The sequence below is a fragment of the Clupea harengus genome, chromosome 5, assembly GCF_900700415.2.
Source record: "Clupea harengus chromosome 5, Ch_v2.0.2, whole genome shotgun sequence".
NCBI lineage: Eukaryota > Metazoa > Chordata > Actinopteri > Clupeiformes > Clupeidae > Clupea > Clupea harengus.
This window is the reverse complement of record NC_045156.1, coordinates 787,279-814,054: the sequence shown is the minus strand read 5'-3', so window position 1 is coordinate 814,054 and position 26,776 is coordinate 787,279. Positions and strand designations below refer to the sequence as shown.

Here is a 26,776-nt window from a genome sequence, read left to right as displayed (position 1 = left end):
TAGGTTTCCAAATAAACGATAAAATCCGTGAAATATCTGTAAAGGCTAATCTTCGTTCAAAAATGTTTATCAGAGAAGAAAAACAAGCCGCTGAAATGGTTTTGCTTATTTAACAGTTTAACAGCATGGATTTTTGTAGAATGATTTGTTTTGGTCTATATATGGACTTTAAAAAAAGAAAACAGTTACAGCTAAATAAAAGGTATACAGTTGTGTTGTAAACCTTCCAGGGCAGTGGAAGGTTTTGAAACACATTAATCAAAAAAAGGAAATATATCTAATTAAATCAGTAGTTAATTGCACAAAGCATTACCCGCAAGTTGTAAAATGCACTCGTGTTTCAATACAACTACACTGAAAACATGTAGTACAAATTTGTATTGGCACATATCCTTCCTGAAAGTTTATACATAAATCACTTCTATAAGATATCAGTAAAATACAGTGTAAACTCTATGAAAACTAACAACTCAGCGATCCCAATGAAATATACATTTTCATTGCAATATATGACATATCATTTACCAAAATAACAAAAATATCAAAATCTCTTTTACAACGAGAGCTTCCCAGTGCATGTCTTATCATCAGTCAACGGGTCATGCAGTACGGCCCCTCCCTCTGCTAAACCACAAGTGCAGGCCTTAAAGGGAAACTTCAGGATTTTTCAACCTGGGCCCTATTTTTAGATCTTTTCGGGTCAAACGTTTTACGAAGGACAATTAACGATTAATGAAATTGGTCCAGTACTGAGTAAAAACACTAAAACCTCAACTGCAAAACGGCTCTATAATGGAATCCTATGAGGGCCAGTCAGCACATCAAAGTAAACTGCTTGTTTTCGCCACTGACAGGCTCGTAAATGTTATTATTAGGGTCACTACAGACATACACCTGCTTCTGTTTACCTTAATAACTGTAAAGAAATTGTAGAAAATGTTTGGTGCTGGAGTGGGCATTCAAAGGTGAGCGCCTCCCTTCGATAATCGACTACAGGCATTGAGTGGGGTGCTACATCAGAGACCGGAAGATCAAAACAGGTAAAAGACAGACCGTACATAGTTACATACAGTCAGAATTACATTGCATAGCCGTTTTGCAGTTTGCGGTTTTAGCATTCTAACACAATACTGGACTAATTATCAATCATGAATTGTCCTTATTACAAATTTGGACCCAAAAAGATCTAAAAAAAATAGGGCCCAGGATGGAAAAATCTCTGGATTCTTTGGCCAATCGAGAAGGAGGCAGGGAAAGGAGGCAGGGATGCCGCTAACACCCATTCCCACTCTCATTCTCCTCCATGCTGGTGCTGCTGCGGCGGCTGCTGCTGTTGGAGGCCCCCGGAGAGAGGGAGGAGAGCAGCGGGTCGCTGGAGGTCACTGACGACAGGGCGTTATCCATGAGAATGTCCTCTAGCTTGCCCGAGTGCCTGGGCGGGCTGCCGTAGGCCTCAGAGCTGTCGTCCACGTCGCAGAGGCTGTCGCTGTAGCTGATGGTGCCGTTGTTCAGGTCCAGGGTGGTGGGCCGGGACAGGTCCGGTGAGGAGAGCGGCTGGCTGGCGTAGAGGTTGGCTGCTGCGCAGTCGTCCAGGCCCGGCTCCTGCTTGATGGCCCGCGCCACCAGCTCGGACGAGCAGAGCGTGGTAGAGGGCAACACGGCCAGTCCGTGGGCACGAGCCTGCATCTCCAGCTCCTTTATGTGTACAAACACACACACACACACACACACACACACACACACACACACACACACATACACACAATATAGTGTTAACATCACAATCCCTTCAAATTTACAGCATTGTGGCTGTCGAGAGCAGAAGTGTTAGCACCTGGATGCGCAGTATCAGGTGTCGGTTAGCATGCTCCAGTCTCTTCTGTCTGTTCTCCAGTTCCTTTGCTCTCTGTTGCTCCCGCTGGAGCTTCCTGATGTAGTCCACCGAGGCCTTTAAAATGGTGCCTTTATTCCATCTCATGTCTCTGTCAACAATAGTTGTCAGGATCAATGCGGAACTAAACAGTTACCAAAAAAGTAAAGAATAGGATTTATAGATCTGTACGTGAAGTATGTTTTTTGCAGACTGTACAAAGAAATTTACAAAGTAACATGCATTTTAATTTGGAGTAAAATATATAATTCCAGATCTATGCTTTTTCTTTTTCATAATTGCTCATTGTCACTACTTACGGGTCATTCGACTTGGGAATTAAAGTTCCCAGCTCTTTGATGCGATCATTGATGTTGAACCTTCTCCTACGTTCAACTAAAGAGAAATTACATTGAAGGCTTGTCAGGACAGACTGAAAAATGTGCAGAACATGTGTATGCATATTTCTGACAGACATGACTTTCAGACATACTTAAATTGTGATTATCCTTCTTTTGTCTCTCCTTGGCAAGGGCCCTCACTTCAGCTTCTGAAATAAGTAAGACACTCTTGAGTCATTGACAAAAGGAAATAAGAAGCATTAATGCAAAAACGCAAAACAAACCAGCTATGTGTTTCCGAGGTTGTTGTGTGTTCTCCCTACACGGGGATGGCAACATAAATCTTGGAGAATAGACTCAATTGTTTAGCCACGTTGAGAGGCGCAACAAGGCCAATAAAAAAATCATGTGAAACCTCATTGCATGAAGTTGAGTGCCGAGCTGAACAATTTGACTTTTGTTGTAATAAGGTTAAACCTTTCATTTTGGGATACATTATTGTCTCTACATTAAATGGTCCATATTACATTACATTTACATTTAGATTTACATTTAGTCATTTAGCAGACGCTTTTGTCCAAAGCGACGTACAAGGGAGAAAAATTCCAGATCCTGATACTTTTAAAGTGTAAACTGAAAAGAGCTTTTGAAGACCCTTGTTTTAGAACAGTCACATGATTTCAGCATTATGTTGCTCTTGTTTGTGAGTTTGTGAGAGAATGTTTTGCTAAATTCAGTTTAATTTTTGCCAGATTTTAGATCTAGATTTGTTGAATCTTTTTTTTTTTTATTAATTTGATTCTCCTCAAATCTTATGTCTATAAGTGACCGTATTTCTTTTTTTGGTTCACAATGCATAGAGATGCATCAGTTTGCCATCAATGTTGCAAACTCTGTATTTATTTTAAAACCACCGAATGCAAGAGGTTGATATAATGAGATTCAACAGAGTTGCTGTTATTAACTTTGGCTGGCTGTCTCTGACAACATCTTTGACGTGCCTGTGTCACTTACGTGGGCAAAAATGTTGCCGATGACGCTATTGAATATATTTCTCTCAATTGTGCTATTCCATGTTTAACGTGGTTTCCGTTGTCCTTACTGAATTCCGAATTTTGTGACTCCGTCCGCTTCTTCCGCATTGCAGAAATCATGGGGCCCTATGTGTGTGTGTCTGTGAGTATGTGTTTGTGTGTTTTATAAATAAAACTTGTGGAGTAGATGTCTTGACAGGAAGGGTAATACCAATGCGTAAAATGATGACATACCTACTGGAAATCCCTCCTGCCTTTGATAGTTTTCATAGCTGCCACAGGGTCCAGGTTTGTCCAGAATGTGCATCATACCTGGAGCAGGGGCAACTATTTGGTACAACATTATATTTCAATTAATGTTTGAACTATATTGTGCGAAATAAATTGCACACAATATGGATTACAAAAAATGTATGACAGACTACTATACATTTATCCTTACAATACATTTGTAATGGATAGTAGAGTGTGTCTGTCTGTGTGTGTGTGTGTGTGTGTGTCTGTGTGTGTGTGTGTGTGTGTGTGTGTGTGTGTGTGTGTGTGTGTGTGTGTGTGTGTGTGTGTGTGTGTGAGTGCTCGGCCATCTACAACACATCTCAAAGATTCTTAATGACTGAAATGAGTGCTCACACCTAATGGGGTCACTGTATATCAGAACATCAGAACTCAAAGCACTGCTTGTCCTAATCTCCTTATCTGGATTGTACAGACTGCCAATACATACTTAAATGTGCTAACTTTGCTCTTTAACAGATTTCCAACTAAATCTGCTTTCGCCAGTGTGAAAAGTAGCCCATTCAACAATATAGTCTGTTCTCAGATAATAAAACAGCGGGATTGAGTGTGGGGATGGATTTACCTGAGAATTCCCTTTTGACGTTAGGTAGACTGGCTGGACAAGCGTTACTAAGGGCCACTCCAGGTTGAGGAATGCCATGGTTGTTGTACATGTCAAGAAGGTTAGCAGACACTGGCATCTGGAGAAAGACAAGATATCTCAAGTCAAGCTTCGAAGACATAAATGGAATGGTAATTTGTTCTCTCTTGCATGTTAAAGTGAGGTCAGGCAAGGTTACCTGAAGACCCGCATCCATAAGGCCAAGGATGTCATCATTATAGCTTGACTCCAGGCTAATAATGTCTTCAATTACATCATCCATCTGTCAAAGCAATTAATACAGCAAACTGTTGAAATTCCACAGAATTAAATCTTTCAGACAGATACTATATAAACTTAAAATATCACATATTAATGGTTGAAACATTAGGGCCACTTATGCACCCCGAAGGCAATCCCCTAGACTCACAAACACATATACAGTCTGTAGGCTTAATTCAGTTGTTAGTTTCCATACAACGCTTGCACTATTGGAAAGTCAGTCTGTAGATTCAGGATTTTTATGTTGTTTATTTTTTGACATTTCTCTAACCCAGACAAATGTACATAAATGCCCAAAACAACCCCAAAAAAGAGTCAAGATGGATAGTATACAAATGTAAATATTGACACATGACTGATTCATAGTTTGTTCATTTGAAAATTGCACACTGTATGGTCAACCAATTAGCTTACACTGTGTATTTTCCTAAGGTAGTATTGCAATTTAATGACAGGATATTACGGTGCTATGAGTTCAATAAAATGTATTTAACTCCAATGGTATGGTATCTGTGCGTCTGCCCTTACCTCCTTCTCGCAGTTGGAGTTTAAGGTCAGGAGTGCCATGGGGCTGTTGGGAGCACTGGTGCCTGGGCCAGGGGGCATCCCGTGCTCTGAGGGCTGGCTGGCGCAAGCTGGCCCGCCGCTACCTCCGAGCTTGGCACCCAGAGTGGAGCTGAGGTACTGCTTCACCTGCTGCCGCTGAGACTGCTGGATGTGATACTTCGTCGGGTTATCAAGATGGTTTTGGACCTGGACAAGAAACACAACCGCCACGCTCCATTTTATTAACGCTCCTGTGAAAAACATCATTTTGCTTCCTTTCTCAAGGATCGTAGCCACATGTCTGATTCCATTCAAGTGAAATTTGGCTAAAATATCTCCTGCATTTGTCTGAAAGTATTCAAAAGTATCTTAACACATTTCATCAAGGGTAAAACATTTTCATTGTCTGCTTTGTACTCTAGAATCCACTGGGCTTCAAAATGTCAGACTCATTCAAACTCCTTCAAAGAAATAAAAAAAATAAAACAGGAGCCATGATTTCAAGTCATAACTTAAACCCATGCGCTGCTCAAACATTACCAAATAATTGTGCACAAGCACACAGCCATGAAGGCTACTGCCGCTCACCTGGTAATGACTGTACTCTAGCATTTCCAGCATTTTGTCTGCGTGCTGTGTCTATTTTCTCAGAGCATTAATGTCTTCAGTAGATATTCCCTTTGTGAGGTCTTCTAGAAGCTTCCTGACAGACTGACTGAAAAGCTTACATGTGCAATCAAGAGAAGAACCGTGGCCAGTTGAACTTATAAGGGGCTGGCGTGGAGAGAAAGCTAATTAGTTATGCATATTAGGGACAGGGAGGAGAAATCATTCTCCTCATGTTGTGTTGTTGAACCCAAACGATGAATTTATGTCTTTATGGAGTGCATTTGACGTCAGCTCCTCTGCCAAACAAAGAAAGCTTTCACTGATGGGCAAGTAGTCTGCATACAGCAACTGGCTCATGGCTACCTAACGTTTCATCTTTAGTTCTGCTCATCCAGCATAAAACATTATTTGTTCTGAGTGTCTAGCGCACAATCACTGCAACTGTTAGTCTAAAAACAAGGGGGTGTATGACAGAGTAAACTCAGAAATGTTAAGGGAGTTTACAAAAAGAATCTAGTTTTCCTGAAATGGACATGGTGTCTCAAATTTGTTTTATTGGCTACAACACTGTATCTCATTAATACTTACATTTCCTTTTCTGTTTAAATGCTAGCATGTGTTGTACATTCTGAAGACTTGTACATGCAGTAAGATGCTGAAATAGATACTTAAGTGCCACACATTTCTTGGTGAGTATTAAAGCCCCATTATGCGTTAATTGGTATTTTTTGCTACTGAGCTCCCCCTAAAGTTGCAGAGTGTAGTTCACTTTTACACCACTGTCGTAAATGGACAGTGGTACATATGTACCTGTTGACAAGCTGAAGGATATGGAACCAACAAATACAATCCCAGAAGCCAAAGAAGCATGTTGACTGACAAGGTAAGTAAGTGATATTACAAGATTTTACACAAATATGACTGTTTTTAGTTTGACTTATTGTGTCATCGGAGATGATGAATGCTAACATGACCAAAAGAATGACAAAAAGAAGAATGATACATTTTATTTTTCTGAAATACTGCTCACGTTTTCGTCCAATATACATGGTTTTCTAAACGTTTGAATGTGGAGTATGTGTAATCTAATAAAAAAAATTTGCTGACATGATCAAGGCACATATTGTGCATGATGTACATTGGACAATGTAATTTATTTCGAGCTAGCTGAGTTAGGTTTTCAAGGTTGAAGACTTCCAAGGCTTATTTGGCATGAGATTGACGAAGACTGATCATACTTTTTGGCGTGAGATTAAATTATTTGGATGCATTTCTTCTCTCAGACCACTGACAATATTGATTTATCCAAACCAAATCAATGAACACTTAACTTCTATCTGTGCAGGCTTCAAACATCAAACCAAGCTTCTCTCTATACTTTGCAGTTTGTTACTATCTCACCCAACTAACCAATTTCTATAGTGCTATAACATACTAAAACATTGGGCTTACATCCCACACCACCACATAAGTTCATGGTTTCACCTCAATATGATTCATCAATGAATACACTCAGCGGCCTATTTACAATCTGACGTGTGAAGTGAAGAGATTTGCTGCAGAGCCTGGCCACCCGTATGCCAACTGTATCTGGCTGTGTCAACTAAGCTGGCAGACTGAGCGGAGACACCAGACCGCTGAACTCTTTCACCTGAGCAGAAGGGAGAGAGCCTCAGGACAGCCTAGCACTACAAAAGTACTCTCTCTCTCTCTGAAGAATGAATAATCCAAATGCTACTGTTGTGCTGTGATGCACAGCTAATGTGTATTTCCTGAACAAACCGTAAATAAAAAAAAAATGGAAAATGTTCATTGCACATTCATGCACAGAGGTAAATACAAAAGTAGTAGAAAAAAATGATGAAGAGCTGATTTTCATACGGAAAGGTAAGTACACCGACAGCAATACTCCATACAACTCAGGGAACCCATGTATGTTTAATTTCCTTTTCAGTCCAGCATACAAAACTCAACTTTGCTGCAATCTGTTCAACCATGCTGAATTAACTGACTGAACTTATTATTTAGTTAATTTACTTATGCAGTTATAGTTGACAACAGCACATTTTTCCAAATGGTAGTCTATTAGCCTCATTTAACAAACCCACAGACTGACCTTTTAGTGGATTTTGATTGGGATAAGCTCACCAATCAAAATTATACTGAAAACTACTGGTTCATAGGTCAAACTGAGCATACACAAAGCCAGCTTAATAGGCTTCAACGTGAGAGGAAAAGAGTGGAATGCTCCTAGATTTAAAGCAGGGATAGCCATTGCTGCATTGCTGCTCAAGATTGTCGTCCTGCACAGGAGATCAAGACCCAAGCATCCCAGGCATCTCTTGTGTCCATCCAAGATGACCATAAGCTTGTTACAGAGTGACACCAAAGCATAGCTGCCCTCTCAATCATCAGCTGGGAACCACAGAGACTGATGAGCACACCAAGATGTTTTGGGGAAGGTGAGAGAGGCCTTGCGCTCGCAGGTGGTTGAAAAACAACAACAGCGCATTCTCACACAGATGGACCATAAAGCCAACCCCCAGGGAGAGAGGAACAGAAGAGAGAGAGAGAGAAATCTAATACTGGAGGCCTGGACAGCCAAGGAGCTTGTGTAAACCAGTCAAGGTCAAGAATAAGCACAACAAAAAGGAAGGCAACAGCAGTAAATAACTCATGCACATGCTCGACTTAACTGCCATATTCCGCTTACTGTGTGACTGGCGTGTGTGTGATGACTTACACAGCTAGCTAAATCATATAGTCAGTAAGTTAACTAAGCTGGTTTTCCACTACTTGTCAAGCAAAGGAACAAAGTCCTTGGACAAGAGGCAAAAGGTTTAGTCTGCAAATAGAAAATAAAACAGCCAAGGACAGGAGCCACTTCAAATACCTGTAAATTAAGTGATAGAATACTATTATATAATGCCAAATATAATGTAATGTAATGCAATATAAACAAAGAAACAAAAAGTGACAAATCACTCCACGAAAGACAAACAAGGCCTTTACAAAAGAGACCCATTCTGAGTCATATTTTAAGAAGAGTTAGTATGGGAGGTACATCAGTGTTTGACACCCCACCCTGCAGACAATGAGGGCATTGGTCTTACATGATCAGTTTAAGAGCATGCCTTTGTTGCCATCATTTTGTGGCATACCTTTAGGGGCAAGGATGGCTACAGATAATATCAGCAGTATTCGTCCCTCCTCAAAGCACTTTCTTTACCACACTTGTAAATGTCTCACAGTACATACAGTTAATCACCTTCTAGAGAAGGGCACGTGGTATAACCAAGTGCAATATCCTAGAGGTGGTTATGACATTTACGGGTAACATTTACGCAAACGCTTATAAACTCGTTTTCCTTCCTCAAGGGAGAAGACAGTAACCAATTATTTAGTATGCATAAAACACACCTATGAATGCAATTCATTTTCAGAGTATCTCCATATCTCCAGAACGTGAACTGCTCACAGTGTCTAGAGGTGGGCTTTTGTCCACACTCATAGTGTTAATACACAAGACTGGCATATCATCCCGTAACTCGTTCTGCACTTTCCACTGTCCTCGTTTGTTTACTTCCTAGTTGCTAAGTCTTCTTTTGTTCTTTTGTGTCTCTGTTGTTTCTCTGTCTCTGTCCGTCACCTGTGTCTGTTCATATTGTTTATCTTGTTCATTGCCTATATGCTGTTTTCTTTTGTTAACTCCTTGGTGTATTTAAGCCTTGGTGTTTCCTTCGCTCTTTATTAGTCGTTGGTCATGTTTTTAACGCAGTCTTGTCACACCGTTCCTGGTTTTCCTTGAATTTGTAAGAAAAGATACTCCTTTGTTTGGAAGTTTACCTTGTGTCGCGCATTTGGGTCTTCTACTCTGGTAGCGTGACAGTAATCCTCTGATGAATAACTATCACTTTGACATTTGCTATTAGAAATGCTTGAGGGCCATAAACATTGGCAGTCATTTTTGAGGTAATTTATGTGCTTGGACTACAGCCCTGGGAATCCCATGTGTGGCCACGTCATCTACATTCTTGCATGAGAAATCTTAACTCCTCTATCTTGCTGTGGGAATGGGATATTAGCTTTCAAATGTATAGGACCGCTGAGCAACATTCTGTTTTCACTTCTAATATCTTACTGGAGCATGGGGGTCAAGCCATTACCACCCCTTATGTGATACAGCCTGAAGTAGTTAGGTTGGGAAAAGTTGAAAAAGCGGACAGTAAAGAATGCTTATCTGTGAGTTTAGGCTTTCCCTGTAACACAATAGAGGCTTTGTGCATATGTCTTAACCATAGTTTGTGGGTGTGTTCAGATACTGAGTTTACGCATCATGTTATGAAAGGCCCCTGCAGCCATTATTCATACCCCTCTCTCGCGCACTACTGGACTAGCCCGTACTGTCACACATCCCGTACAGATCTAACCACCTGTCTGTCAGAGGACACCGTCATGACTGCGCAAGTGCAAGTTACGGAATCAGACGTTAAAAATGTGCCAAGCTCATTCACATGGTGACACATCAGGACAAATTTAAGAAAACTTTGCGAAACCAAGAGCTTATGAACTGTGAACACTTTGGGGAACACTGGAATACGTTAGAATGACAATTTCATAATGAAATGCATATTTAAACAGATGCTGGATAAAAAAAAATATGAAATTGTGGTCTGTACTCTCTCACATACTATTTTATTTGATTGGGATCTGGTCAAATACTCAGGGTTTCTTTTTCTTTTTTTTGGACTGCCACCATTGCTTGGGAAACAGAATATCAATTGTCAGTTTGAGGAGCTACAGCAACTAGGTTAAGTCCTTCTTTTCTGTCTGAGCATGAGGGACTGGCAATGCTGGAAATGGTAAAGGATATATTTTCCTGCACAGTGGCCTGATTAGCCACAGCAACTACAATGTCGGAATACTTTATAGAAGAGACAGAAAAACATGTAGGCCATTCATTAGGCCACTGCATTATCAAACATGACAAAACCTCCCAATAGGGATGAAAAGCCTTGGGAGAGTACTTTCTTTTTCATATTTCTATTACCTTTGTCATGTTTGCATTACTTGATCACGTTGGACTGTTGATTGACTGACTTACCAAATATAAAACGGAAACAGAGAACTTCTGAATAGGCTCCTACTTCTACTTTTTGGTACATGCATTTAAGAGCTGTTTAAATAAGTATAGCTAACTCTGTCACCTATGGTGTGAAATGTTACAGCCAGACATCCATATGCTTTTCTCTGCGTATGCAAGTCTTTGTTTGTGTGCATACGGACATGTCTATTCATGTCTACAGACTGTGTGTGTGCGTGAGAGAGAGTGTGTTTGTACATTAGTATTTATGTCGTATGGCTGTACATGTATCCACGTGTGTACAAATGTGTGTGTGGATATGTATCTGTGCATATACACATGTTTACGGGCTTTCGTATACCTCTGAGTCTGTCTGTGGATGTGTGTTAGTAGTAAGATGTACATATCTCTATTTGTGTCAGTGAATGCAAGTGTATATGCGTGTGTGCGTGCGTGTGTGTGTGTGTATGCGTGCGTGTGTGTGCGCCGGTGTGTGTGTGTGTGTGTGTTTAACGAGCGTTGGCTGTGTTAGTGGCCCGAGGCTGACTCCTCGCTCTCCCCTCTCTGTGCCTGCGGTGGAGACAGTGACATTACAGAAAAAGGGAAGCACACTGGCAACACAGGCTACTCAGTAGCAGACCACAGACACACAAAGAGGCTTCTTCTTCTTCTTGAACCCGCATCCGTGCAATGTGCTTTCAAGCCCGGGGCAAAAGACATTAACGAGAATGTACCGTCCTGTCCTTGAAAATGGGGAACATTGTCCAATCGGTGGGGATTCACAAAATGCACTTGCCTTAACGACGAACCAGTATGCTTATATGAATACATTAAGATGACTGTCGGATAAGAATGCATCATAAGGACCCAGATAATGTTTGTTTAGTCTAACCATATAGATGTCAGGCTACATGCAGTGTGCAATGCATGTCCTCATTTTGGGTTAAGAATGTGGAGAGCTGTTTTAGGGTCGAGAGGTCAATGTATATGTAGCCCACAATGAGTGCTTTCTTTATGATCAGATAAGGTGAAAATATCTATGGCCACATCTTACGCCCCTAATTGAAACAATTATCCGTTTGTCATTATATGATGACTCTTTCATTTCACCATACTAGACAAATCACGGTGAAACTTGACTTTAAGATTTAACCCAACTTGGCTACTCTACATTTGGACCATGACTGCAATGATGTATGTAAAGTTTCGTGTTTGCTTGGGAAGGAAGGGAGAACTATACAGCCAGAACTGACTGTACCTACAATGATATTCAACAAAAACTGATATAGATACAGGAGACATCGATGAATAGATATTCTAAGGTGTTTTATGAATAAAAGCTGTGGGGACTTTTTCCTGAAGACTGCACATGACGTTTGCAAACAAATAGCCATTTCTTGGATCATTTTGCCTAACATTGGGAAAACCCCCAATACAAATGACATATATCAAACACAAATATCTTCAGATAATTCACTAATCCATTTGTTTTGGCCAACTTAAGATTTGTCTGAAACACCGAAATATGGCGGGCTTCATAGAAGGCCAGGGAAGAGTGGTCTTTTTTTTTTACTTCAGTTGTGAAAACAAAGGGCTTTTTCTCATGGCTTGGATTGCACAAAATCTGAAATCCTGCGCCTGGTTCACCCAGAGGAAGAGCACAATGATCCAGCTTTATGCTGTCAGACCGAGATGCCCGCAGCTCAGTGATATGAAAGGTCACCCCAGCCACCAGCTCCCTAAACATGGCGTGGCATGCCCTCTGCACGTGGAGCTAAAATCTGATGGTATTTAAAAGTCATCTGTTTGCAAACTGGCTTGCTGGCTGGCTGGCTACTTGTTGGAGAGCTACTTTCAACAAAGCCCTGCATGTCTGATTTTGGTCAATATTAAAACATTTACTCTGATAAATGTAATTACACTGATTGTATTATGGCTTATGTTGCACACTGAACATTATATATATATATATATATATATATATATATATATACATATATATATATATATATAATGTTCATAATAATAATATATATATATATATAAAGTAAATTGACAGTCTGTGTCTTTCTAGTTATTTTACAATTCCCAGGAACAGTAGAATTGTACAATGAAGTGCCTTACATTTGCATTTTTGAAGGTGGCAGTTGATGTTGGTACATTCTGTGGACAAATGTTACTTATTGTTGCATTACACTTTATTACTGGAAAGATGGAGAGCTTCTTAGTGTATCTGCAATCTGTAAACAGGCAACACACAATACAGACCCTCAAATAGCTTCTCTTAGAGTGCACATACATTTGTGATAGCATTTTTAAAAGGCCCAAATCATTTGGGCGCTTGCTCACACGCATGCACACACACACATACACAGAGAGAGAGAGAGAGAGAGAGAGAGAGAGAGAGGGAGAGAGAGAGAGAGAGAGAGAGAGAGAGCAAACAGCTGGTTCTGCAAAAAGAGGCCCTTGTCTCTAGCTGACTTTGACACTGAAAATGTTTTTCTTCTGACTATAACATCACTGAATGCTATCAGTGAGTCCAACATAGGGGGCGTGAGAACTCATATTTCAAGACAATATTAAACTTGTAGATTTGCCAAGGCAGTGTCTATTCATGAGGGGCAGTGGGGCTGTGGCTCGTCACAAACAAAAGGCTAATAGTTTGTTTCCAGAACGACGGTGGTATGAAGCCTCAGCTCTATAACTCTATGGTTGGAAAGCCAGTAAGGCCTCGGTTCTCTCCTGGGTTATTCCAAAAAGCCTGCTGAGAACAGTTACAGTATATCCACTCTAACAGGTCACCATCTCAGAGAAAAATTAAGAAGTTGTGGATGGATGTGAACGGCATAGTCTTATGAATGCATTCCGTGAGTCAAATGTGAGTCGACTGAATCTTAAACAGTGTTCTATTAGCCTAATGGTGATAACAGGCTTGAGGAACGTAATGGTGCTGGTTTAATCCTGCTGTCTTTATTTCAAAGCAGCAAAGGATTTCTTTTCCATGCGTGTGCTGGAAAACAAGAGTAGTAGGCCTAATTACGAGCATTCCTGAATGAATTAGTGTTCTGTGTGGAAAGGCCGAGTTAGCCCCCTTTTGCACTGAACCCTGAACTGATTCCTTGCTCATTTCAACCAGGGTCAGAGGTCACTTGACTAATTAAGAGTTTACCCAGTCCTTAGGCAAACCCATCTAAGCTTAATGTTTTAACCCCTCTTTATCTAGAGCTCTGCCTGGTACCGCTAAGCTAATTCTATCAGTCTCTCTTGCTTTCACGTAATTCTATAATGTAGATAATTCACATCAAACATTCAAACGAAATGTTCAAAGCAGGGAAAACATTCTTAGCACAATAGCATTTGGTGACATTAATGCCTCTGGAAAATATAGGATTGTCCATGATACATCAGTGTTCTCCCATGCGCATGTGAAAATGCAAAGTAGGTGAGGAAGACTGAAAGACGAAAGAAAATTGATAGTTTAAAAAGATACAAGGCCCTCATTTCAGTGATGGGCGACTGGCAACGAGCAAAAGCACAAAGTCTGCTGTGCATGAACTAAAGCTAATTCAATATCTTGGCAAAAACATTTTTTTAATACAATAAACAAGATCCTTAGAGCAAACATGGGTGGGCTAGCGCAATGCGCTCACACGCCACACGATAGCTTTAGTTCATGCACGACGGACGAACTTGCTCGTTGCTCATTGCTTTGCACGTTCCCAGTCAATGAAATTAGGGCGCATAGTGTGTATTGGTGATTTCAAAAGACAATTTGAAAGGCTGGCACCAAAAACAGTTGACACTTCTCTTAGGCTTCATGTCGGCATTGTGTTACATTAAATTACAGTAAACCAAAATGCACAGACCTAAGCACTTCAGAATGAATGATTTGAATGATGATTTGTAATGATTTGTACAATAGCCTCAAAACTGGAGGTTCCCCTTGTTTGCAAGGGGAGATCATCATCACAACATATGCAGGAGCCATGTGGACAAGTATGGATACATTCTGATAAAAATCTAAATCTCAAAATATCTGAATTAAAAATAATCTGATAAAAATAATCTATATGATGATTTATAGAATCACTTGCAATGGAAACTAGATATTTAAAATGTGCAGCTATAAAACTGCCGAGGGCTGGAAGATATAAATCTGCATCCTATTAGGATCTCAACATTTCACTTTATAATAATTTCTATTCACTGATTGTAAACTGACACTTGTTAAAATGTCGTAACGGCGCATTAGTATTTAAATACACTATATTAAAACTAAACTCCAACATGCTGGATTGTTTTTTCAGCGACACACCAATTAAAAGGCAGGATGTCAATTTGAAGAGGAAACACAAGCTCTTACCAGATATAGCTGATTATGTGTCTTAGAGGTGTAGTCATTTTCGGATCAAAAATAACCTTCTCAGTCCCAGTGCAGTACGTTTTTAAACATCAGGTTTGGTTGTCCACTCAAACCAACCCAAAATCAAAGGAAATACGTCAGTGTACTGGAGAAAATAGGATTATGCATGTTGAATGCCAAATGTCTGGAAACATGGCATGAAGTAGGGGAGGAATTCACTTAAGACATAATCCCCCCTATGGATTTAACACAGTTTATGTCTAAGACCAGCCAGAGAGACACCAGGTCTGGAATAACTAGCAGTACTAGTTACCCACACTCCATCATTTAAAATGGGAAAATTAACAAGAAACTTAATACTCTTTCTTTCAAGTGACTAGATTTCACAAGGCCATTACATACTACCTTGTTATAACTGCTGTTGATATATTGATATTAAAGCAGCAATAAGGAGTTATGTTCCAAAACTAGCAAGCTAACTACTTAAAAGGCATTCAAAACCACCTTGCAAACACCACCAACAGCTCAGTTGACACTGATAGAAGTTTGCCAACACACTAACTGGTGTCTTTTGGCAGTATAGCTGGCAATGTCATGCTGTGAAAGCTTTTCTTCCATTTTTGCAGGGTATTTCAGCCCGGTACACAGAACTGCTTAGGCATATCCTGGATGGCTAGTGGGAAAGACACAGGTGTTTATCTGTCTTTCACATGACCATATGCTATCAAAATGAATTTGAGAATGATACCAAAACTAGTTGCCTATAAAACCATACTTCAAAAAATGTCAAATTGTTGCATAGTGTTACTTTAACTGCTCAATGTGATATATGATTTTCAAGACCATGGGCCCATCCAGTCATATGCAGGACACATATGAGGGTCTAAATAATGCCAGCTAAGACACCACCATACCGACTTTCATGCACAGCTCTCACCTTGAGCACTTCCAGGGGGGTGTGGGTTCCAGCAGGAAGTGTGGGGGGGTCGGGCTGACGTATATGATGGGGGTCTGCAGGTGGGGGTGTCGAGGCAATGTCTGCTTCTCCTGGCGCTCCCGTTGCTCCTGGTCCCGCAGCTGCTCCCTCATGAACTGTTGGTGGAGGAGCACACGGGAAGACGCGGAGGACAAGCCACCGGGGGGTTTGGACGGGCCATGCTGATCCAGTGGGTGGTCACTACACGGGCCCAGACACACAGAAAAAAAAGAGCGGAACAGGAAAGAGAGGACAACAGTGGGAGAGAGGGGAAGGATAGTCCGAATCAAGACATTAACACTCGACTCACACAGACTAATTTCATTTATCTGAGCCAGACAGCTTTAACAGTGAAAGTGATGCCTCACATTAAGAACAAGGTTGGACAGAAAAATATAGCTAAAGGAACAATCTTTAAACAAGAACCTTTAAACAAAATGATTACATTGCAATGATATTACAGACATGCCTCTCTGAAAACAACCACATCATAATCCTTTGTTTTCTTTGCCGATACACACACACACACAGAGAGAAAGGTTTCATGCAGCCTAAATGTGTTCATTATCAGTATGGGGCGTTAAGCACATCTCACAGGACGCCTGCAGAGTTTGAGAGAGCAAGGCTGTCCTGATGGCTGAGCTGGCTAAGCCTTCATAACTGCCCTGCATTTCTAGAGCCTGGCTGACCAACACATAGAGTTATACAAAATAAGTGGTAAAAGCTCTAATCCTGTCTCAAATTAACAGGTGAACCATGTTCCAGTACAAACCGATGCAAATACCCAAAGTGAGTAAAGGTGCAAGAGCAAAATGTCTCAGGACTTGATCACTGAACCTTTTGAAAAATCCACAGCCAAGTGCAGCTGTGCCCTAATCGCACTAATTAGCCTGGCTGGCTGGCCACGTCAACCTCAGCTGGGGCCAACAGCAATCCCTTGGCCCAAGGGTTTTCCCTCATTTCTCAAGATGCAGCCTTTCATTCTCTACTGCATAGGTCAAGCTCAAAGTTCGAGGGAAAAATGTTAAGTTCTTATATTTACGGTTCCCGAACAAAGTTATGACACTAACTAACTAACTAACTAACTTTATTCTGAGAGGGTAAGTCTGTTTGGCAATACAGTTGACAAGACGACAGAGGGACTTGTTCTGACAAGCATTTAGACATGCAAACCATACATTAGTCTAAGCACTGAGTGAAAGAGGAGCATATTATACAAACTTTACATAACTCTCTTTAGGACACTCAGCATTTCTTGATATAGAGTTTTGTATCTATTGCTGTTCAAGGCTGAAGATTAAAAATAAAAGTTATTAAAGCAACAACTGAAATGCAGGCACTTATGGTTAAGAACCGCATAGCTGGGATACTGGTGTGCATGTAAACACAATCAGTGATTTAGCTCGTGCACTGAGACGCAACAGCAGAAAAACTAGTATACTTTGAAGAAACCCAAATGCAGGTTTGCATCTGCGTTGGGCAAAGGCACTCATATGAAAGTATACTCCTTTAAGGATAGCCTACAGCCTACAGCCCACTATCCATAAAAAGCTACTGTATGTATGTAGTTTGTTAGTTTGAACAGTGTTGCTCTTTAGTCTTTTGTTATTACACTTAGTGTAAAGTTTTTTTATCACAGTATGTAAAGAGATTTTCTCTACTTTAAATGTTTCAATACAACACCTATTCCCTGGTGCTGTAAGATCTGTATGTTGCCAGTTGTTTCCTATATATCGGTATTCACAAACAAACTCATTCTAGTTCTCTTTAAATATTTTGCTTTTGCAACAGGCAAATATGAGAAATTAATATAGCCCCAAAATATGTATTATAATTAGGGCCAAATATTGGTTACCGGCTATTGTAAGCCATTATATATTGGCTAATAATAATAATAATGATGATAATTCCTATCAGTCTATCCAAGGTGCATATCCCTTAGGACATTTCACAGTATCTTTTGGAGTGTTGTCTGAACAGATCCGAATGCCGAATGACGAAGGTGATAGCACACACATAGACTTTCAAGGACCAGGAATGTGACATAGGAATCACACAGGCCCACAGAAGCAGGCATTGTTACAGTTACAAAGTCTGATAACCGAGTTGGCCAATGTTGGCCAATTACTAAATCACATATCACCAAGTTGAAGCACATTGAATTTGGATACTCACTAGTGGCATCTGTATGGAACTAAATCCAGGCCAAATAGTTTTGTTAAAACTTGCACTTTGGAAAAAAATTGCAATTGAAAACATTTAAGACTGAGAGATGTAGGGGCAGTTATGTTTTCCATTGAGGCTGGCATTAAGATGTGAGATATGTTTGACAGGATCATGTCCAACAAATGTTGTGATTTTCTGTTTATCATTGCTCTCGTAATATCACCTAAACTAGCACAGTATGGGCTTTCCTCCATCTCGGCCATTCTGCTTTCCACTTCCTGCTCCCCATCTGGATTTCACGCATCATCGGAATCATGTGACTGCAAACAACAAGGAAGTTCCTCAGCCTTCTTTGTTATGCTGTCACTAATTATTTCACGCCCCTCTCAGTTGATGCCACGCCCCCCACGCCAGATCAAGTGAAGTCCATTGTCCTGCTTATACCACGGTTGCCACATGTCAATTTGCGCATATAATTTCTGCATTTTGATTGATTTGCTGAGAAAAAAAACAGTTCTTCACATAAAAAGAACTTTTAAGTTTCAGGTGTTGTGTAGCAACGTATACCTTGCTGATTTCAAGTTACATTGAATTTCCGTTACGAAAAGTGAACGGACTACTTGCGGAATGACATGAAAGATGTGAATTAGAAGCACAAAAAGTCCTTTGGTGACAGGAACCGGGACATGAGTCCCTGCTGAAGAATAGCACGCATAGAGGAAGAATCTGTTTTTCTAGCCACATTGTCTTAATATTGGTTTTCAGAAACATTTCAGAGGCTGAATCCATGAAATATCATGTGACAAACTATGTCACTATCAAGCACTCTTTTATTGACAGTTTGAACCACAATAGCCGTGTTTCCACTACCGGGCCAGTGCGAGCAAGGGCTATCTTCTGGTCAACCAGAGCTAGCAACCTGAGGCCCCAAGCCGACATTTGCATTTCTACTCTACAACTCTAAAACCCACCCGTAACATGTTGCCTCGGTGTAAACGTCACCCAACCGCCCATTTCACAAGCAAGTGGGAAGTTCAAGTTGAGGTATCATGCGATAAAGTCTGGATGCCAGGCACCAATGACCCACAGCAGAGGAAGTTAAGAAAAGGACTATAACAGCTGTTTGCTGTTGCTGCTCTTCACTTTGTAGAATGTACAGTTAAAGTCACATAAAGCATGTCCTTCATAAGGTGAACAGACTCATCAGACTTCTCTATTCATTAAAACTCAAGTGCTGGAAAAGTTTGGCAATCCATATCACACTCCATGAAGACCTGGCTCTAATATAAGCCAGCTACAGGCATAGTTCACGTCAGATTGCAAGCTAGTCTCAATTGTTTACTTAAGTGAAGTTAACGATAGTCTGTGTTTAGCACATCCCATGGCTCATTGCAATAAATTAGCTTCAACAATCATGTAGTAATTTGATGTTAATTAAACATTCATGCATACTGTGTTCATTTGAGCCAGCTGTGTTTTGTATTGAAATATGTTGAAATTAGATCCACAAGTCATAACACATGCTGTTACAATCCCACCATTTCTATAGTGTATACCTACATCATGTTTGTAACACTGGGTACGTTTTTTGTTCATTTCTAACCATAAGTTGTAATTGATAGTACTCTGGTAGTTTGTAATCGAAATGTCTCTGCTTTTATGCCACTGTATGGTCAACGTCACTAACAAGTCAAAATGTCTTTGCTTTTATGCCCATTAACCGAGTCAGAACGGACACCTATCAATAGTATTACACTCCCCTACTTGATCAAGCTATCATTGCATATTTGTATTCGTCAAAATATTAAGCAGAGCCCTGATTTCGCGTCCTGACCAGCTCCTATGATTCTTCCTTGTTTATTATATGTTAAGGTTATTTGGAAGCATGTTTGTTGTTTGATAGTGACTACTTATCTTCCTTTGGCGCTGAACTTCTCTTATACCTAACTTTGCTATCCCCACCTTTCACCTTCACACCACCTCAACCACCAGTTAGCCCTGCTTGGCCCATGGTTAATCGGTGGGGCAAAAGCCCCTGGCCATAAGCTCTGAGGAAGCCACAAGGGCCTGTCCAGATTTGGCCCGATAGTGGAAACGCAGCTTTTAGATGAATAGCATACTCAGTAGTTCAGTAACATATACTAACCAAACTCAATAACAATAACACCTACATTATAACAATAACTCCTATGCTATTCTGTAGTTATACATTATAAACATGATGTATCTTAAAACTGAGTTTTAAATGTAATCAATGCTGTAACAGATTACCAACATACCTTTAACACAGAGAGGGAAGGAGGATGGAAGGCTCCCCATTACATTGTCTGTGAGACAGAGTCTCCCTTGTAAGGAAAAGATCTGTTGGCCCAAGACGGTCTCCCACAAACGTTCTGTCTTTTTCCTGTAAGCGCCAGATAGAAACCGTTTTAGTCAGACTAAGTACTGTGAAGCGGCTTGAGGTTTTCCTTGATAAAATCCAGACTTTTCCCAGCTACTTTTTTTGTCTTTCTCAAGTAACCTACAGACCACATTTAAAGACAACACATGGAGAGATAAATGGATATGTGTGTTAGTGGTGTGTCATAGTGTTATACAATATTTCCTCATTTTTTTGAGAGACCTCCATATATTTAGAATGTTTCTCAGTTTCTGACTCAAAAGTACCAGTTCCTAACTTTGCACAGAATACAAAATCTGTCCAGCCCTTCTGTCTTCCAGGTGGCTTCGTCTCTGAGCATGTGGTCGAAAAACAGGGAACATGACAAAAGTCTAAAGCTTAAGCAGTGTTCTTACAATTAAGAATATATCTTCATTTTCCTGTTCCCCATTATTCATAGATTACTGAATGATGCAAATGAAGCTAATGTTTTAAACATTTGAAAGCTTGAAAACTAACCAATCAATGGGTTAATGCAGTGTGGCAGTGAGCTCAGCCCCCTCACCTCTTTCTTAAAAACTATCACAAAAGCTCCATCTTGTGTTTGGGCAAAACACTTACAGCCTTTGGTGAGAAAATGGTTAAGCTCGGGTGGTATGATAACTGTTCCTGTATTTTATATACATTCTGTCCATAATTATCTGTGTTGAACATGCTTCATCATTTCAGCGGTCAAAGTTTTTTCAGATGAGTCACATCAATCTTGTCAGTACATTCTCATGACAGCCAGCCATATAGATATCAGAGTAGAGTATATGACAGAATAATTACAAGCTTTAGCTATTCACATATTCAACCTTGGCTATTCATTAACAGCACTTTTTGTTTTGTTTGTGTGTGCAGCACGCGTTCCTATGGGTCACATTCACCTTCCTCTTAATTTCCTGGATTTAGGTCATTGTGACTCAGAGTAAAGTGTATGACAGAATAATTATTCAACCTGGACTATTCATTAATAGCATATTCATTTTACCTTTGGCTGTGTACAAAATACCTTTGAATTGGCATTATAATAAAAATTAGACGCATATTAGGCATTAATGATATTAGTCTCAGATGGCCTGGCTACATAGTGCCAAAAAAACATGTTTACTGCTCCATGTCCTGGAAGCAAGTGAATAAATAATTGTGTGGGTGTGCACGTTTGCGTAAATAAATAATTGTGTGGGTGTGCACGTTTGTTTGTGTGTGCAGCACGCGTTCCTATGGGTCACGTTCACCTTCCTCTTCATTTGTGGATTTAGGTCGTTGTGACTCTTCTGAGTTCTGTTCAAGATGTTCAGTCATGTATTCAATATGCTTACTTTCTGGCATATCCAAACAATATGTAGTACTGTACTAGTACTCTTCCTCATGAGTGTGCATTGGGCCCCTAGAGGTAGTATGTTATGACTTATCATCATTTATCCAACATGATGGTTAACATTTAATACACGCATACTAAACACTTAGGTGTAGGATCAGTATGCCCTCTTTGGTACCTTATCCTTTCTTTATGAACAAAATTCATGTTTTTGAGCAGAGATAGAAGTCTTGTGACATTTACTTTTTCCTCTTATTTTGGGGGAATTATTTGTTTTATGTTGATGCCATATTCATGCTCAGTCCTGTAAATGATACGAGTTATTTTAGTTTAAGTGCTGCTGCTCTTGCTCTTCTTCTACACCTGAGGTACTTCATCTTCGCTAGAAGGTTCTTTTACTCTTGTTATTTTAGTCTTTGATTATTTTAGTCTAACGCCCTTTAATCGCTTAGATTGTTAGATTCTTTAAGTCTACTTAGCTGATCGGTTGATTGTGTGAGCTGTAAATGGTTAAAAAAACCCTGTTTTGATATAAACCGTTGGATTGGAATTTGAATCAGTTCAGAATTTACTGAATATCTGTAATGTCAATCACTTAAGAGTGTACGTCGGCCATGTACAGAAAACATGCATGAACAGGTTTCATCACTGACAGGAATTTAACTCTGCATATGAAGCTAGATGCGGTAGCATGTCGTAAACTCCCTTACAACAGCAATCAGCATTATCACTAAATCTGAAGAATATCATTTGAGAATGAATGTCAAACTAAAATAATTGATCACCCACCCCAAAACTATCAATGTAGGCACCCATTGCCAAGATTAAGATATCATATGGGTCAGACTCAATGCTAAGTCTACCTAACCTAACATTTGAACTAAACATTTACAGTAAGTACACAGGGGGTGAGTGTAATAAATAGCAGTATGCTACTGTACTAGTTTCTTAGTGTGGCAGATGAGAAGTTAATGTACATTCAGAGTGCTAAATGATACAAATATTTTTGTATCAAGTATATTTCAACTGTACAACAAGTTAACACACCAGTCTAAATTTTAATAATACATTTTGCATTACCACTAAGCATATTGTTTTAAATATGCTTCAGTATGTCAAGACATAGCTTACGGAAGTGTATTGGCTTCCAGTATACTAAAACATGGCTCAATTACATAATACACTTTTGAAAAAAAATCACATTATTATACATATTTTAACTGAAGAGGACTTGGGAGAAAATGGCTTAGATAAAATGTTTACCCATTCAAATATTTCTAACATTAGTCCTCTGTGATCTTTTGTTTGTGAGAGATTATAAAACAGTATGAATTAGATCCATGCCCCTCATAGCAAATAGTTTCCTCCACAGAAACCGGCTTCAACTTGTCTTGGTGAACAACGTGAGAATATTTTACACAAGGAAGAAACACATGTAGCTCACGATTTCCCTCAAAGTGCTTTGAAAAAAATATACATTCATTAAACGAACTCATCCCTCTCCCCAGCAGGCAAATCATCTCTCCATGATATTGCAATAGACAACAATTAAATACAGGAATTTCCTTTACGCATGGAGGGCAGGCCAGCCTTGCAGCTTTGGCTGTAGCGATAGAGTTATAGGTCACAGACGAGACGTGATGAGGTAAATGGTAACTCGTGACGAAGAAGTAAAAGGCTGCGTGTTGTCCTCTTCAAAATTTGGCTCGGAGCAAGTGGACACTTCTAAGTACTTCACAATTCTTTGTAACTGCAAGAATGACGGTAAGAGTAAAACACATGACCTGCGGCGAAACAATAAACACTGAACCTCACAGATCTTACTTGTACTCCTTTAAATGCCTCGACATAGTTAATTCTGTTCTTGGGTCTTTTAAAAAAAAACTATGACCTTTCACAACACAACCTCTTTGCAGTCTGCAAACTCATTTCTTTCAACAATTCATTTTAAAAGTTCAAACAAAGTCTTCATTAATGCTGTATCAAATATAAATGTTTTGTAGTGGACTACCGAATAGAATTATATACAATGACAGTACTAGGCTTTGAGTCATTTTTCTTTTACTGACTACCATTAAATGGAACCAGGTAGCATTACTGACGCTTATTAGTCTGATGTCAGTGATAAAAAAACAGTCACTGATGGTGATGAAGTACTGATCGTCACTACATTTGAGTATGTGCTCTGACTGCCATGCCAACGAGTCTGGCTCTTTGGCATTGCGGTCAGGGTGCTGGTTTGTTACCCCATCAATCTGGGTTTGAGCTCAGGTGGGTTGGCTGTTCTCTCCCTTCACTACATACGGAGTCAGAAGTGGGATGCTTTGCCCTGTGTCCATCGGAAGGGTGTCCAGTGTTTTACATCGTATGAACTGAACGAGGGACCCCCAGGAGAGGTTGACCACTGTATGAGGGACCCCAGAGATGGATGAAACACTAGTGTGTAGTGGCACCCTGCGATGGGAGAAGTTCAGCAGGGAAGGGGGGGGACACCTGTGTGTGTGAAGTGTGACAGTGTGACAGTGAGTGCTGTCACTACGGTTGAGCCTGGCTCTTTGGTGCAGGTTTTCTCCCCTGTAGACCCGGGTTCGAGGCCGGGTGGGGTTCACTACAAGCACACACTATGATTATTAATACCTGCTGACTTAACTTCTGCTTTTGACATATGTTGAGTTATTTCCTGTTTGTGTATGGAGTTGTGTTGTATAGTCCCTTCCTCTCAACGGGAACTTTGCCTTGACACTGTCAACATGTGCTTGGGCTTTATAGGCACTGGCCTCTTTACAATCCTCATTATTCATGGGACTATATAAATAAATACAGTTGAAAGTAAGTTGAGTTCCTGTTTTTGTTTGTACTTTTATGTTGCAGTAGGCCTGTATTTTATTTCAGAATGATGAGAGACTTCTAAAGAATGATCCACCTGGTCATGAGCCAGTTGGGAAAACAGGTGAGTATCGGGCTGAGGAGACATGGTGTCAGACAGAACATCAAAGACTTTGATCAAGCAGAAGCACAGGTCCTCAAGTGCTCAAGTTTCTGTAATCTTCCTACCCTCAAGACCAAACGCCATACCATTTTCCCCCTGTGTAATCAATCAGGTTTTCAGACTTTTAAGTGATGGTTGGGGTGCCTGCAGTGCTAGAGCAGGGTATGCATGCCGTAGGGGAGTGTTTAATTGGATGGACACACAGAAGAGCAGTGTTGGGTACAGACCTTCATTCCTGAGTAATGTTGTTCAGTAACTGAGTCACAAGTCTCTACACAGAGGAGCAACCTCCTAAGCATGGCCCAAGGGTCACCAACCTCTCATTTCTGCACTGTTTGGAAATTTGGAATGAAGCTGCGTGTGTGTGTGTGTGTGTGTGTGTGTGTGTGTGTGTGTGTGTGTGTGTGTGTGTGTGTGTGTGTGTGTGTGTGTGTGTGTGTGTGTGTCATACTAAAATGCATACATGTGCGTAATCAGCTTGGGATCATTCACTCTGTAAAGAAAAAACCCAATATGATAGAAAAATCTTAAAATTAAAAAAGCAGACCAAGCATAGTGAGCGACTCCAATCCAGAATTCGATATTTCACTATTTTTGCATTAAATATACGGCACTTTATAATTAACACGTCAATTTAATTATACATTTTAGGTGGGTGGTGGGGGGAAAGTTTAGTAGTTGATACCCACTGGCGTAAGCACAGGAACGAACACACAAAAATCTGACTGACAACCCACAACTTGACAGAACATGTCCCTTCATGGTACGTTTACCAGTCCCGTGTTTTTGACCTGAGACCAATAAAATGAAACGTGTTTACACAAGCGGAAAGTTAGACAAACCTGCTTTTCAGTGGCTGGTATTAAGCTCGTAGTATGTTTTGGGCGCATCCTGAAATTCCTCGACCTCAATATCTGGTACTATTTCAGACTCTGCCTGCATCTTCTAAACTGACGCCGCCTTTGCCCTTGATCCCAGTCCCACGATTGGTTGTGATCTGCACAAACTCTCTGGTCCCCCGGATGGCGCTAAAGCTCTAGAGATGGGAAGCATTTCTCAGTTTTTCTACAGATACTGGCGGGTTAATCGATCTAGACTAGAGAATTGAGAATTAGCACATCTACCGTGCAAGCCCTGGTCAAAGTGAGTAATGAATCGAATGGATTTGAAAAGAATTCAGAGTATTTTAGTTACAACTAGGAAACGGCACAAATGCATTCTTTAAGGCCAATGCCGATATCAATATCTAATGGATTACAATGGCCAATAACCCATTTTTGGGGGGTATTTTGGGCGGATATACAGTTATCATATTTGGCTGTTGCAAAAATACAAAAAAGTAATTGCAAGTAGGCCTACATTCTATGAGAATCCAATCCAATTCCCCCCATTCAAAAGAGTGCAGATGTTTTATGCCCTTTAGAAATACCCACTTCCACCACTTGATGTCAGTATAAGCCATGACTATTCCTCAAATCTAATTGTCTGAGCTTTGGTGGCATACGATCAATAAAGTACCCTTCACTTGTTTTTAATTAAATTAGGTTAAATCACGAAATGGTTATCCCTGAGTTAAAATATTATTATCTCTGAAGAGACTCCAATAAGAGTCCAGATTGGAGTCCTCAAATATTATAATAAATAATATGGACAGACAATGTGTCAATTCGGTGCATTTACTTGTGAGCCAGGACACCACTCTTAATGTGTATTCTCAACAATGATATATAAAGAAAGGGCACAAATGACAGCAAATAAAAATCATATAAATGCATACAAAGCTCTCCCTAGGGCCCCACGGTCCACCGGGGTGTATCACAATAGATAGGGGACCAGAATGAAAGGCTATTTGCACGACTGATAGGGATGTCAGTTTGTTATGGCCTAGAAAGTACTT

At 40.2% G+C, this 26,776-nt stretch overlaps 1 protein-coding gene across 1 annotated transcript; it reads right to left on the bottom strand.

Moving 5' to 3' along the window:
* Positions 1 to 99: 99 nt before the first annotated feature.
* Positions 100 to 25,821, bottom strand: mitfa (melanocyte inducing transcription factor a). The gene is given in 11 exon segments (XM_042707752.1): positions 100 to 1,695; positions 1,835 to 1,982; positions 2,191 to 2,266; positions 2,364 to 2,420; positions 3,480 to 3,572; positions 4,105 to 4,222; positions 4,322 to 4,405; positions 4,933 to 5,157; positions 15,943 to 15,990; positions 15,993 to 16,182; positions 25,700 to 25,821. Coding segments are annotated over 11 exon segments (1,584 nt in total). The 3' UTR covers positions 100 to 1,272.
* Positions 25,822 to 26,776: the final 955 nt, after the last annotated feature.